Raw genomic sequence first — 15,899 nt, 5'->3', positions numbered from 1 at the left:
TCTGGGGTGTAGCCCACTGTGGCTTGCCTTACCTCAGCAAACTTTCCCTTCCCCAGCACTAATATGAGTCAGCGAGGAAATGAAGAAGCAGCTCACTTTACAGTTTATATACTACTTGATGGATGTATCAGATGCCACATGTTCAAAATGCTATGCATTCCATACATACTTTTTATTTGAGGAAGAAACAAGTATTCAGATAGCAATCTTTGAATAATATATTTGCTAGGGTTCATAGCACATCCCTAGAAATATAAGACCAGTGAAAATGTAACCTAGCCCTCCAGCATTTATCTTCAGAAGGCCGATGAAACAATGTATTTTTAAAAATTGTGTGGATGGGGCCAGGGATTTAGCTCAGTAGTTCCGTGGTCTGCCTTGCAAGCGCAAGGACCAGAGTTCGATCCCCGGTACCAAAAAAAAAAAAAAAAAAAAAAAAAGTGTGAATGTTTAGTTTGATGTCTTTAAAACATTTAAAACTCAGACTTAGTGATAGGATGTATAAGTGGGTAAGATTTTCTTTTCCTTTCTAGAAAGACACATGAACAAAGAAATAGTGAGGTTTTTGCCTGCATGGAGGGGGAAGAAAGCTAAAATTTTATACAGCTTTGTTAGTTTGTTAAAGTAGATGTTGTGTTTGCTGTTAATAAAAAAACCTCAATTTAAATACAAGACAAATTCAATTTTAAGAGGTGAAAGTCTTTTTCTGTCCTTTTCTTCCCCCGATCTTAGATTTTAAGTAATTGGAGAGAAGAACGGTACCAGGATGACATAAAGGCTCGGCAGATGATGCATGAAGCACTGCAACTTCGCCTCAACTTGGTAAGGAACCTTTCTCATGTTTCTCTCATTGCACACATGCACTGTGTATGTGAAAGTGACTCCCGCTTCCAACTTCTGCTGTGGGCAAAGTCTGCCTGCCAGGTTGAGGCCTCCCGCTGTTTGGCTCCTGTACCTACTTCCCCCTCTCTTGAGCCTTCTGTTTTTCTTCCTGGGTGACCTGAGTTGTAGACAGTAGTAGGTATCTTAAGCATTGATTTGTCTTCTCCACCCTATCCCTATCAAACAAATTTCTCTAGTTTGTGCTAAATATAGGTTTCAGAGGACTACTTGAGATGTGTTGAATTTTACTGTTCTTATTTTTAAAATATTAAAATCCTTCAATTTGAAATTGTGACAGACTTTCCAGCAGATTGATCAGAAAGTCATCTTGCAGAGATATTTTATAGAGATTTAAAATTTCTTACACTTTGTGTACATTCCTTTGAACTTTCCTGTGGGACAGACCCAAATGAAGGCTATGTAGGGGAGTGATGGTCCTGATGTGTTGGCAGTTGTTTTTATCCTGATATCTGCACAGACAAACTGGCAGGCCTTTGGGTAATATAATCTCGGGTAATATGATCACAGGATTAGATGCACCAGTACTTGAACAACAGAAAGGTGAAGATAATGAGGTTACACAGTTTTGACAGTATTCAGGTTCATTTTATCTATAATTACAGCATAAAACTGAGTATCACGAAAGATAGGAAGAAAGCTATTTTTGCTGTTGCCCACACTCAAGTATTACTACTCTTCTTTAATTTTTGAATGACCAAACTGTGCTAAAGAATCCAAAAATAGTGATAGCTAAGTCAGAAAGAAGACAAAATAGTCTTTAACCTATAAAGTAAGGCCTGGCTCCTCCCTCCCTCTCTGTGTCCCATATTAAAACAAACTTTTTATTGTATTTTCTATGCTAGGTAGGAGGAATGTTTGACACAGTACAGAGGAGCACCCAGTGGACAACAGACTGGGCCCTCCTGCTCCTTCAGATAATTACTTCAGGAACTGTTGACATGCACACTAACAAGTATGTTTTTACCATTTCTTGTTTATTTACTGTGTGTACATGGTATAAGCTTTGATGTCCTGAGTAAATTGTACCACATCTTATTAACTTGGGTGCCATTAAAAGTTCTCTACCTTCGGTAGAAATGCTTAGTAAATCAAGGGTATCTTGGCTTGCCTTTAAAAATAAAATCTTCTTTCTCCTCCCAGTGAATTATTCACAACAGTGCTTGACATGCTGGGTGTTTTAATCAATGGAACATTAGCCTCTGACCTATCAAATGCATCCCCAGGTGGATCTGAAGAGAACAAACGTGCATACATGAATTTGGTAAAGAAACTGAAAGTAAGTTTGTGAATAGCTCGTATTATGAGGTCACATTATTTCTGGAATTTTTTATCTGTTGTGTTTTATTTAAAATTCCTACCCATTAATTTAAATTAATTTAATATGGTAATTTACCATTTACCTTAGCTTACCGGTACCCAAAAAATTACAAACATGCAATCTTGTAAACTTTTCTTTAAAAACACAAATTATATTCAGAAAACTGTTTAATGTTTAAATGAACCTTAGAAATATGGTATCAAACATAAAACCAAGATGCTACTCTAAGATTTAGGATAAATTCATGCTTAGACTTGCCACATGTGGTTGAAAAATAAATGTCTACTTATATTTGTATATATACTCTTTTCATGAATCGTTACCACAGTCTTTGAAATAAGCTGTAAAAAAATAGCACAAAGAAGACAATATTAACTGATGACCTTACAAATAAAATTAACTGATTGTTACCTTGTGATCTGACCCTGGGTACGAGAAAGTGTTCCGTGCTGGGTGACTCCTGTCTTCTGAGTACAAATGCTACTAGAGATTTTTGTCATTTCAGCACTGTGATGTTTGTTACGTAAAAAGACTGCTTTTATGTGTGTTCTATTTTCTTCCTAAATAGAAGAAATGAAACAGAATCACCACTGATTTGGATTTCTTCCACAGACTATGTTCATGGTTAAAGAACATGACAGCTATAAAAAAGGAAATGTTTCATCGGGGAACTTCCTTCTTGTTAACTTTTGCCTTCATTGTAATTTTTAAATTTCTCTCCCACTTCTCTCTTTCCCTCCCTGCCTCTTTTTGTTTTTTTTTCCCAGAAAGAGCTAGGAGACAAGCGGTCAGAAAGCATCGACAAAGTTCGGCAGTTGCTACCTTTGCCAAAACAGACATGTGATGTCATCACTTGTGAACCCATGGGTTCTTTGATCGACACAAAGGGAAACAAAATTGCTGGATTTGACTCTATAGATAAAAAACAGGCAAGAGTAAATGTTTTTTTTTCTCATTCATAAATATGTCTATTTATAGAATTTGGCTATTTTTTATTTTCCTAGGGGTATATAAAAAACTCAGCTTTTCAGTTTCTTGACTTATTAAAGGTATTCTTATTATCTTAAGTGCAGTGGTCATTAGTTGTATAAATAGGGTAGCTCTTTGAAGAGCTTTACTTGAAATACCTGAATTTAAGTAAATTTCTAAATCAAGGGAAAGCCAAGTAAAAGCTTAGAGGAAAATAAGAAACAACAGCAGCAGCAAGAAAAAAAAAAGCCAAAGACAAGTTCTGGTTTTACTTTAGAATTACAAGCAGAGTGTATTTGGATAAGACAATTTTCATTGATAAATATCTTCATGTACTAATTTAAGCTGTTTCAAGAAAAATTACTTAAAATGTTATACATTCTCATCAAATAACAATGGATGGGCATTTGTTTTTTATGACATTTTTAAACATTCTCTGAAATATGAGAAGATTGGTCAGTTACTCTTTCAGTGAACATTGAGCAAACCATAAAGATAAAAGACAGGGACCCTACCCTCAACAGAAGTAGATAGACAATTATAGTGTGATGAGATTTGTGAGTCATGGTACAGAAAGAGTATGAGGGGCACTGAGGAAGTGCCACCAACTTAGACAGGCGAAGGTTATCAGAGCAAGGTCAGAGCAGGATAGTTGACAGATGGCTCATTTTGAAGGATTGAGAATTATCTGGGGAGGGCCAGGGATTTAGCTCAGTGGTTCCACTGCCTGCCTCGCAAGCAAGCGCAAGGTCCCAAGTTCGATCCCCAGTGCCGGGGGGAGGAAAAAAAAAAAGAACTAGCAGGGGGTAGTGTGACAAGGCAGAGGGAAGAGTTTATTTAAGGAACGAAAGAATGGATCTTATAGGAAAAATACAGTGCAGTGCTACCATCATTCAGTGTAACCAAATATCCAATACCAGGATAGCTTTGGAAAAAGAAAAGCTGTAGTCATGGGTAGCTTGAGTGTGAGCTATCTAACATGAGACATCCAGATCCATTTGGATGTATGATCTTTATATGCAGGGAACTGCTCTCACCTCAAGACAAATGTTTGGTTATTTATAGGTGGTGATTGGTTTTGGAAGCCTCCCACAAAAGAATACTCACATTTAATGGAATGACTAGTTATTTGGTGGTCCATTTTGAGGCAAAACATGTTCAAATTAACATGAGGGAAAGTTCTAAGAGACAATAAGCAACTAATGTCAAAAATAAAGTATTATTTTCAGAAACAGATTAACATTCCTCTACTAGAGTCTTATGGAAAACTGGAATTGAAAGACTTTATTTGTACCTGTTGTTATAATTGAACTCTATGGTAATATTATATTTGGAGATTAGTTGATTAAGTACGTGAAAGGTTCCAATATCAAATCAAGTCCATACAGGTTTGGATTGAAGTTAATATGAACCCAATGAGAGGGTGAATGTATCCCTGACTTTTTATATATTTTGTATTAGGTTAAAAATAATAAGATTCTAGAGATTTATAGCCAGTTATATTTAGTATAGTAAGATCAACCTGTAGTATACTTTAGAAATTTGTTTTTTGCTTTAGCAGACTAGATGAAAAAAATGCCCTTTTACAGTGAAATACGCTACACTGCCTTATTTTGGCTGAACAGAGCATCATGTAGTATAAAGAACTGTGGAAGTGACCTAATGTCTAGCTGCTTCTTTCCGAGGACCCAGCTGGTTAGCCCAGATCCATGTGTGCTGGATTCTAAAAAGTTTACACTAGCAAAAATACTCTCAGCATCTATATCTAAGCAAGCCTGGCCTGCGAATCAGGAGATCGGAGTGTATTGTCATAGAATATTATTTTTCCACAGGGTCTCCAGGTCTCCACAAAGCAGAAGGTGTCCCCTTGGGACTTATTTGAGGGTCAGAAGAACCCAGCTCCTCTGTCATGGGCTTGGTTCGGGACTGTCCGAGTGGACCGCAAAGTGATCAAGTACGAGGAACAGCATCACCTCCTTTTGTACCATACACACCCCATGCCCAAGCCCCGAAGCTACTACCTCGAGCCACTGCCCCTGCCTCCTGAGGAGGAAGAGGAAGAGGCTGCATCTCCCGTTTCTCAGGAACCAGAAAGGAAATCAGCAGAGCTGTCAGATCAGGGAAAAACCGCAGCTGATGAAGAAAAGAAGACGAAGGGTAGGAAGCGCAAGACGAAGTCAAGCTCACGAGCTGATGTGAGTAGGGGAAGTAAAGAGATTGGCTCACAAATTATATCCCTGCAAATATAACTAAACTGTAAAAGTTCTCCTCACGACTTTCTATAGTAATTAATGAACTGCACAGTATGACTGTTCACAAACGAAAGATTTAAAACTTTTGATTTGCCCTCTGTTTTAATAATTTCTCCACTCCAATTTAATAACTTTGTCTAATTTTAGGCACCTATTGTGAATAAAAGTTAATATTTAAGTGCTTATAATTTAATTTTCTAAAGCTCCATTTTTAATATATTTTAATTATTAAGCCTACTCAGCATATTTATGATTTATTAAGTGATTAGTATCTGTAGAAAATTAACATAAAAATCCTCTGGTTTTCTTTAAAGTTATAGCTAATGTATCTATCCAATAGTGTGTTCCTGAGATTTAGCTCACCATTGTACCTTACCTTTTTGTGTGTTCTTTTTTTAACCCGTGTTTTCAAGTTTTATAAAAGATTAATAAAATTTATAATAGTTTCAGGAGCAACCCACTTTGTGGTGCCCTTTCTGTCTCTTAAACAGGAGCTATCTTTTTCTTAATAATTTTCCTACTATTGAAAAAATAAAATAGTTTCACCTCTTGCTTCCTTACCAATAAATATTATTCTCTTTTAAATAACAGAAATGTATGAGGTGGCAATTTAGAAATGATTTTATCAAGTAAATATCAGATGTGAAGTGTAGAACACCTTTCATAAAATACACTCAAATTAAAATATACTTATATTAACCCAGAAAATACTTGAGAGAGAATTTGAGATATTTTTCCACAAAGTTTATACTGTGGTATAAACTTGGTTATTCTTGGTGCACAGTAGAAGAAATACCCGCTATTTAGCATTCAGACATTCATTCATAAGTCATTATTGCTACTGTTCATTTATATCAAAACTAAAACGTGTCTTTTCCTAGTTGATAGCTTGGTGATTAATGCTGTCCTAGAAATGGACTCTGTCACTTGTTGATCCCCCTTGAATGCCAGTGCCCTCTCTTCCTACTAGTAATCCTTTGTGTGGGACTCTTTTCCAGACGGACCAAAAGGTCCAGATTGATAATTCCTACAGTCTGGATAGCCTGGCCTGTCAACCCCCAGGGGTTGTCTTGGTCTTTTCAGATACGGAGGCCCTAAGCCCATCTCATTCCCTAAGTGAGCCTAGGCATGTCCCTACTCCTTTCTTTTTCTTGAAGCTGCTGCTTTCTAATAGGATGTATCCTTTTGTAAAATTGCAGAGTTATTGAGATTCTTATTGTTCTTCATTCCTAGGACCAGACTAGAGAAAAGAAAGCTGAATTGAGACATTCTGGTGTCATCCTTAGAGACTGTACCTGGTAACGAAGCTCAGGGAGTCAGGGAGAATCTCCTTTTGAGTGCTGTCTTAAAAACTGCAAATAAGGAAGAGATGGCAGGAAATGGTTCTGAAGCACTGTGGGCCTTTCTGGCATAATTTTCATCCAAACCTAGGATATCAAGACTTCCAAGATGCTCTTTCAATTGTGGGCGTTGTACAGTATTGGTATACTGAAAGCACTTTTAGTATTTGAAAAACCCTTCACAAGGTGTCATTTTACGTCTCTACCTACTAAAACCAAGTACTTTTGTTCATGCATATATGTGTATGTGTGTGTGTAATGTGAGGTATCAAACCCACGGCCTTGTGTGTGCTGGGTAAACTTGCTACCATGGAGCCACACCCTCAGCCAAGTACTTAAGCCAAGGAAGTGTTTTAACTCCATTGTGTTAATTTTAAAGAACATAGATTAACACTCTTGCTTTCCATCTTCTCTTTTATAACAACAGCCTTATATACTGGGTTAGGAAGTATTTCAGAGGTACAAGAAGCATTTACATTACTTGGTTGTGTCATATGTGGAGTTAAACTTTTTCTAATCTTTATGTTAAAGGACTATCCCCAGAGCAGCATATATAGAGTGCCTCCCAATTACTCGCCCATTTCCTCCCAAATGATGCACCATCCTCAGTCCACCTTGTGGGGTTACAACCTCATTGGCCAGCCCCAGCAGCCCGGCTTTTTCCTCCAGAACCAATCTCTTACTCCAGGTATGTGATGAGAGAATATAATTGGATGAGCTGTAGCTTGGGGTTCTCTAATGTTTTAATCTGAAACCTCTACAGAACTTGGGATTTTGAAGAACTAACTACTCAGTTAACATTTTTATAATCTTCCCACTCAAAGTGTGTCTATCTTCTAAACAAGTTTCAGCTGGATATGATGGCATGTGTCTGTAATCTTAGGTACTTGTGAAGCTGTGGTAGGAAGATTGCTTGAGCCCGGGAGTTCGCAGTCAGCTTGGCTAACCTTGTTTTAAAACAAATGAGACTGGGGCCAGGGATTTAGGTTTCAGAATTCCAAGGCCTATGTGAACTTTTTAGCTAAACCTTATAGATGTCAAAGTGAAAAACATAGGGTTATAAGTTGAAGACTACTTTGTCAAAGCACATACCCAAGATCTCTTCCTAGGTGCCATGTAAGAAAACAGTTTTGAAGAACTGTTTTATTTTTATTTTTTTCCTCATTGAGTTTATTGGTACATTTTAGGTATGCAGTACAGTTACATTCATCATTGGGATCTTGTACCTTTACACGACAGGTCTTGGTTCTCATTTTTTCCCCTTGTCCCTGCCCTCCCTTCACCCCCTCATCTCCTCCCCATTTACAAACACTTTAATTGCATTTTTTCATTTTCTCCTATTTTTTTGAAGAATTATTTTTGAAGATGATATGAGTGAAGTAATAGATTTTTATACGAAGAAGAATCCTATGAAATTTTGGAAGAGTACAGTTCTTTTTGTGTGTAATTTAAATTTAAAACAATCCTTCCCCACACCCACATATCCATATCTTTACCTAACTGTTTCATCAGATACACACACGACTAAGGAAGTATGAGGGAAAAACAAATATCATATCAGAACAGCCTTTGATAGAAGTTGAGAAAAATTATTAGGAATGTGCAGAGGACTTTAGGTATATTTATGGCATTTGGTTGGCTTAGAGGTACATTATAGAGGTTTGGAAAATTAAAGTAGATAAAAGGCCAGAAGTAGTGTAATCCCAGTGGGAGGCTGGGGCAGCAGGATCAAAAGTTTGAGCTCAGCCTGAGCAACTCAGCAACTTAGTGAGATAACAAATGAAAAATTAGTGTGTTAAAAATGAAAAATTTTAAAAAGGGGTTGGGGATATAGCTCAGTGTGAAGACCCTTGGTTTGATGCCCAGTACAGAAAGACAGAGAGAATAGTCTGATTTTTTTAAAGTTTTCTCTTTTCCATAAGTAACTCAGTTGTGTATTAGTATAGTTCCAGTTCTTGTTGTAATGAAAGTGTTTCAGTGTTATTCAGTTAACTTTTTATTGCTTAGGAAATGTTCTCGAAAGGCCACCGGTGGCTTAATAAGTTATATTACTGACTGTGATACTGTGTCTTTAAAATAATACAGGTTTTCCAAGCAAACAGCTTTAAAATGTGTGTTACCATCATAGCAGTTGCTTTTCAAGATAAGGTATCTTTTATGAGTAATTTGTAGAGTTTTTCTCTTACATACATCAAAAAATACACTGTTCGTGGCAAATGAAGGTTTAGCATTTGCTATAAAGCCAGCAAGTTGAAAAACTTTTTTCTAACTAAGAAAAGCCTTTGACAAATTATGTATGCAGATATGTTAAAGTTTTCCTTTAGTTTCTTAAACAACATATAATCAATGTTTCTAGTTTATTTGACTTTAAGTCTCTAAAAAAGAAATGTTTTGGCTTTAGATTTGTGACATTTGAAGTTTCCAAGTATTTCAAATTTTCAGAGTATTTTCATGCCCTTCCTCTACAAAACAGACATTTTTACTTTGACATGGTAAAGGAGCTAAAATAATACGAGCTTTAGATTTGTTTAAAAGACAAAAAAGTGTCTATGGCTGGCATAGGACACTGGGCAAAATACATCATCGAGGCAGTGTAAAATATACAGGTAATATATCTCTGAGTGCCTGGTATAATTTTAAACCCACAAAATTCCATATTATCTCAACTTCTTGTTTCTGGCATTTCATCGTGTGTTACCTCTGTGAAGCCATATTAAAATATTATAGTTAACGTCTTATTGCCGTGCTCATCTTTTGAAAATGATGTAACTCAAAAGATCTTAAACATGTATAGAGGTAGGGTAGTATATTAGTTTCCCCTTTCCTCGTGTGAGACTGACTTAGAAGGCGAAATTGCTACATTTTGATAAAATAAGGAAAACTTGTTATTTTTAACATACTCAGTCTTTCCTTTTTATTGCTTGTGTAGGTAGCTCCAGATTGGACCCTGCTGGCTCCTTTGTTCCAACCAATACCAAACAAGCTCTGTCCAACATGCTGCAGCGGCGCTCGGGTGCCATGATGCAGCCACCCTCCCTTCATGCGATCACGTCACAGCAGCAGCTGATCCAGATGAAGCTTCTGCAGCAGCAACAGCAGCAGCGGCTCCTCAGGCAAGCCCAGACTCGACCTTTCCAGCAGGTTTGTCCAGACGTAGCAGTGCAGCTTTCTGCCTTTCATTCCCTCGTCTAGCTGGGGATGGATTTGTAGGTGGCGTATTCTTCCTCCATGGATATCCCCAGACATGTGTGTGTGTGTGTGTGTGTGTGTGCGTGCGTGTGTGTGTGTGCGTGCGTGTGTGTGCGCGCACGTACATCTTTTATACTACTTAAAATTACTTGCTCTCCTTTCTGTTTTATTGTCATGAATCAAAGAAGTCAAGATACCTTCGTTTATTGAAATTATCTTTCAAAATAAGAAGTGCTAATGACTTTCTAGTCATTTGAAAAGTGGACTTTTCATCTTTGAGGTGATCTTCTCTGAGTATGTGTTCCCTACTATAATTATTTTCATATTTTATATGCCTTTTACCTCTACTTTCTTGTATTAATTTTAATTTATTACTTCTAAGTTATGTCTCAGAAGCTCTGATGTTTCCTAGGTTTTCTCCTACACAATTGTGTCTTGACTGTGTTTAGTGCCTGACCTGATCTGTAGCAGAATATGGACATATTTAATTCTTGCTTCATAGTATTTCTGTTTTCATGCCCTACAACTCAGTTTTTTTTTAGACAGTGATTATGTTTAGCAAAACGTCAGTGAAGGTTGCCCCAAACTTGGTATACACTTACAGAAACCATGGATCTATACAAGTACATTTAAGTAAAAAGAATGAGATGAGATTGTGACTTTTTTCTAGCTTATGTGTTTATTCGTATTTTCCATCTTTAATAAAATGGACACACATTATTTTGATAATAATCACTAACACTAATAGAGCACTTACTATATGCCAGAATGCTTCCAAACATTTAAAATACATTAGTTAACTCAGATTCTGCAAGAACTCTAAGATGAATTTAGGTACCTTTGTGATCCTCAAATGGAGTATCTGGTTCGCATTTGTGTTTTGCTTAAGAAAAGGCCATAAGACTTATAGCAAGAAATGTGAATACTTTTATAACTTTTCAATGTCTTTTGGCTCACTTTCTAAATATGTCTCTATTTATAAATTGTATAACTTGTGGCAGTTTTGCATTTGAGACATGGATTTGGGGGGATTAGAGAGATTAGTCATTCATTCTTAGAAGTAGTTCTTTTACCTGAATTATAAGAAGGACAAGAGAGAAGAAAGTAGTTAAACTGCATGAGGGTGTAAGTAAGAGTTGCTACATGTTTGTTTGTCTCCAGTCGTAGTGATTGCTTTAGCTCCCTGGGTGTTGGGTAAGATGGGCCTTACTTGCTTCTTATGCATAATAATAAAATATTTAAAAATTACGATTTTTTCTAATATAAACATTTTTGCAGCTATTCAAAACATCAATTTTGCTTTAGCATGTATTAGGAATGAGCAAACATAGTTATGGCGTTGTTTCAAATCTTTATTGAGATAAAAGCATTTACTAGAAGTTGATAAACCATTCTACTAGAAAATATTCAGCTGCTAAGGTAATAAAGCCTAAGTAAAGTTTGCCATATTTATTTTTTCATATTTGCCTTTTTTCACACAGTGTAATTTCCCTAATCTACAGCCCACCTTCAAACTGTTACTGCTGGATTCAGCTTTGAGTGGCTCTGAGCCCAGAAAAGCACACTGGGCTATTTGCAGGTTAGTCTGCCTGCCCTCAAAAGATTCACTTCTTCGTAACCATGGCAAACAATTTCACTTCAATTAAACAATTTTTAAATAAATTTGATAGAATAATCTATGTGTAGTCAAACGTATCTGTGCATATTTGAAGAAGACAGGTTTATGACCTAAAATGTACTTGGGTGATGCCGTTATTCTCAACACTTCCTGAGGCATGTAATGTCTCGCACTATATTCTTTTGTACCACTCAGAGTTATACTGATTATACTTACTGTAATTGCAGGTAGTCCATGCATTTTCTTTTCCTCCCCCCTTCCTTCCTTCTTTCCTTCCCCTGCCTGCCTGCTTTCCCTCCTTTCCCCTCTCCTTCTCTTTTTCTTTTCTTTCTTTTGCGGTGCTGGGTACCGGAACCAGAGGGTCTGTACTGAGCTACAACCCCTGCCCTTCTTTATTTTTTATTTTGGAGCAGAGTCTGGCTAAGTTACCCAGACTAAGGCTTGAACTTGTGATCCTCCTGCCTCAGTCTCACACAATGCTAAGATGATAAGCATGTCCCAGTACGTCCAGGTTCTTATTGATCCTTTTCTACCAGCTGTCATAATATTGGAATTTTCAAAGTTTTCTTTCAAACTTTTAAAGTCATAAACATTGAGAAATAGTACATTGTCAGCTTCACAGCTTCATAACAATAGTTGCTGTACAATATTTAGTTCCCCTTCTCCCTTGACATGTTTCTTAATCATTCAAACTTGCCTTTAAGTCTCAAGCACTTTCTCAAATAGTGTGCCTGTTTCTCTGTCATAATTCTTTAAGTATTAGATAACTGAGGAAGGTGTTATTTTAAGGGAGAGAAATGCTTGCATCATGTATTCATGGAAGCAGCAATATATAAGAGTAAGCAAGATTTACATGTACCATCTGCTGTGTTGTGTGCACTTAGCAGTTGCCTGCTTCCTAATGGATAATGTATGAGCTGCTACTATATCTAGTATCTAGGTTAAAAAATGTCATTGTAGGAAAAATTCTCCTTGTAATAATCCTTCCTAGGTTAAAGTAAAGGCAGAAATATAATGAATATAAATAATATTGCTAAATTATTATAGTATATGATGTTAGGCACAATTAGTTGCTTTTCTAAGTACTGAGCATTTTATGGTAAGAAACAATACAGAAATGTTGATTCTAATTTTGGAAGTAATACTTTCTCAGGTTAAATATAAACAAATGAGGTGAATTTTTTTCACTGTACAAAGGCTAATAACACCCCTATTTTTGGCTTCTTATAGAGAAAAATAGATGTGGTTTTTCTGTGTCTTTGGTAATTTCATTATTCCAGAAATCCATTTCCTATAATGTAGCAAGCATATTGGAAAATTTCAATTATTCTTGATCTTCATAATTGATTGTGGAAGTTCAGTGCCTCTTTTACAGATTATTTCTCCAGACCTTGGGTGTGACTGATTCCAAGGGCAGTTTTTCAGTAACCTACTTTTCTTTTGCAGTCAAGTGTTAGGTTTTTTAATATCTTATAAACTGTATCATCCTTTCATCTACTGAGCACAAAATATAAATCTATGAGATGTTTATCAAATGAGCAGCTCTTTTCAGAAGCCTAGAGCTTCCTAGTAGTCGAGTCCTCGCTCAGCAAGGTGATTTTTATCCGCACACTCAGCTTTTGCCCTGGGTACGTCTAGAAGGACTCACTCCTGCAGTACCTCTTCTGTGGTTGTCTTCAAAACCCACATGCAGCAGAGGTGACAAATTCCTGAATTTTTGTTGCAGCCGTTTTACTCTTCTTACCTAATCAGCAAAAGTGGAGGTATGCAGAAACCAGCTTTTGCCGATACGTAATGAAAACTAGCACAACATTGTAAAATAACCCTCTTAGTTTCACTGCAGAGACTATCCGCGAGCTTGAGTAAACCATGGGCTTTTTTGGGCCATCTCTGTTTACCCAGGGTGATCTAATACAGTGTTTCAGTGACTAGTCAAATTGGAATTGAGTGTATTTTTATACAGCTTTAATATCTGAGGACATGCCCAAAATGACCTACCTCCGTGCCTTACTCATTGTCTCTTCTTCAGAAGAGATCAGTAGACTTCTTGTATTATCTCTCTATGCTCAGAGCCTCGTCTGTGAACCCTGGGGACTAATCTAATACTTTGACAGGATGGTTGTGAAATTAATGATTAATACATGTGCCAGCTCTTAGAAGAGTGGCTGGCTCATAGTAAGTGCTCAAAAATAATTAGTTTCTATACTACTGTTGCTGCTCTCTTAGTATTATATCCATAGTTTTCTTATTTAGAAGTAATCTTTTAAGAATATGTTAACCATTAAAAGAGTAAATGCATATCAGGTGCTTTTTTGAATAATTTTATTGTCTAATAAGATTGATTTAACAATCATTTAGTCAGTAGCAATAGTAGAACTGATTCATTAAAAGGAGCATTGTTTAGTTCTTCTAGGAGTCCTTTTGGTTTCTTAGAGTATGTTGTTATTGTCTAAATTCTGTGATACAAATTTTAGAAGGACTCATTCTGCTTTTAGTGTGAAAAGTATCATGCTATTTTATTTCCTGTATATTCTATGAGAACTATCAAAAAACATACAATATTGGTTATAATGATACAAAACATTGCTTGTATCATTTTTCTAACCATCTCCTATACTCAGTGCTTTTCTTCTGAGAGGAAGAACTTTCTTGCCTACCTCTACAATATCAATCATTTAAGGGGGGCTTTCCGAAAGAATCTCAAGCTTTGATGCAAGAAAGGAGCTTTATTTTACACTTTGATTGGTGGTGGCATTTTATCTTGATTTATCTCTCTTGGTACATGAAAATATTTTGCTATTGTTTGTAGAAATTAGTGCCAGACCATTTATTTTAAGAATCCAAGAGAAGATGGATAAAAAATAAGTGTGTAGTTTAAATTGATTGAGACAATTTTGGAAGAAAGCAATTGGTTACAAGCTACTGGTAACTTGGATTTTCATGAAAGTAAAGGGAAGATTTTTGACAGAGGGCAGAAATGCCCAGATATAGCTAGGAGGAACTTGTAAACAGATTAGGTTATCAACTACGGATCAGGTCTCATTTTTATATCCAAATGAAGGAATTAGGTAATTAAGGAAAGGAAGGACTGTTGAGTCAGAACCTCCCAGAATTGGTAGCTCATTGTCAAAAGTGTATCTGTGACTTCATGAAAACATGCCTTTTGAGTCGATGAGGCAGGCACATTTAAGTTGGGCAAACATCCTTGGTTCAGTGACTGATCTCATACCCTAAGGATATGTTACCATTTTGGATTATGTTACTTTTCTGTTTTCCTCTTTCCCTCCCACTCACTCTTTAGTAATGTATTTCAAGAATAGAGATGGACTATAATAAAATAAACATAAATGTACAGAGTTGGTGAATTATGTACCTATACCAAAAATGGTGAAAATAGGTTTTATTTGCTTAGAAAATTGTTCCTGTATTTTCCAGTCCTTCGCACAGTAAAACACTTTTTCTGAAAATATTTAGCTTTATGTCTAACTCTAAACTCACTGAGCTCAGGAAAATTTTTGACATTTCAGTCACTGTATGCCTGGGAATTCAATTATAAAAATGGTTAAACAAGAGAGTCATTTACCTGTGAACTAGGACCCCCTGCCTCAGGTATTCATTGCTTTTTCCAAATTGGATTTCCTGTTCATGTGTAAACAGTGATAGCACTATAAATTTATTTATATTTGTTGTCTGTTATGGTCAATTGAATGTGTGGTTAGCCTGATGCCCTGTGTTCACTTGCATTTACTGGGCATGGAGATATCTAATTGTGTCCTCCAACAACTATGATCTCTTGACTTGTTTACTTACTGTCCTGCCTCTTTATTGTGACCTACAGTAATTAAAGTGCCCCCAGGAGATTCCAGCTGTGAAGGAATCTGGTCCACAAGTGTTCTCACTTCGTTGCAGTGAGAGTCTGTGTCTGATCTCTCCCTACTTCTTTTATATCACCATCTTACTTTCAAGCTCTGCTGTTCCATTACAGTACAGGAGTAGAGCTGTATGAATATTGCAGTATTACTTATCAGTGCCCTAACCTGTAGTAGGTCATTTGACATAGAGGTTAATCTGTAGGGCCTGGGTCTTGACTCCCTAAAACATTGTTTTAAAGTGAAATATTTCATATGTATTTTGGCTTCCCACATGATTAGGCTAAAGAAAATCTTATCTGTGTTGTCTGCCATTTTCTTGCTGTCCCCTTTCTGTAGGACTTCTGTAGCTCTGCTGTCTCCCTTCTGGAAGACTTTGACAACATAATGGTAACACCCCTGCTGCCATTCCTTTTTTTTTTTTTTTTTTTTTTTTTTTTT

At 36.5% G+C, this 15,899-nt stretch overlaps 2 protein-coding genes across 12 annotated transcripts in view; one reads left to right on the top strand and one right to left on the bottom strand.

Annotated features, from left to right (window-relative positions):
• P2ry12 (purinergic receptor P2Y12) overlaps positions 1-2,725 on the bottom strand; it is a 44,232-nt gene extending 41,507 nt beyond the window's left edge. The window contains exon 1 of the mRNA XM_010625304.2: positions 2,633-2,725. The gene's annotated coding sequence lies outside the window, so the exon portion shown is untranslated. The remainder of the gene's footprint in view (positions 1-2,632) is intronic.
• Med12l (mediator complex subunit 12L) overlaps positions 1-15,899 on the top strand; it is a 305,898-nt gene that overhangs the window by 255,737 nt on the left and 34,262 nt on the right. For 10 of the 11 annotated variants that reach the window (XR_004515566.1, XR_004515567.1, XM_033759546.1 and 7 more), the window contains 7 exons: positions 733-822; positions 1,746-1,855; positions 2,044-2,179; positions 2,989-3,150; positions 5,023-5,385; positions 7,314-7,470; positions 9,712-9,923. Coding sequence is in view for 9 of the 11 variants with exons in the window: in XM_033759546.1 (XP_033615437.1) it covers positions 733-822; positions 1,746-1,855; positions 2,044-2,179; positions 2,989-3,150; positions 5,023-5,385; positions 7,314-7,470; positions 9,712-9,923 (1,230 nt within the window). In the remaining 2 variants the exon portion in view is untranslated. The remainder of the gene's footprint in view (positions 1-732; positions 823-1,745; positions 1,856-2,043; positions 2,180-2,988; positions 3,151-5,022; positions 5,386-7,313; positions 7,471-9,711; positions 9,924-15,899) is intronic. The other variant, XM_019207646.2, reaches the window with a different exon arrangement.

This window comes from Fukomys damarensis, unplaced genomic scaffold, assembly GCF_012274545.1.
Source record: "Fukomys damarensis isolate Sample0158 unplaced genomic scaffold, DMR_v1.0_HiC HiC_scaffold_37, whole genome shotgun sequence".
Classification (NCBI taxonomy): Eukaryota; Metazoa; Chordata; class Mammalia; order Rodentia; family Bathyergidae; genus Fukomys; species Fukomys damarensis.
This window is presented reverse-complemented; position numbering and strand designations above follow the sequence as displayed.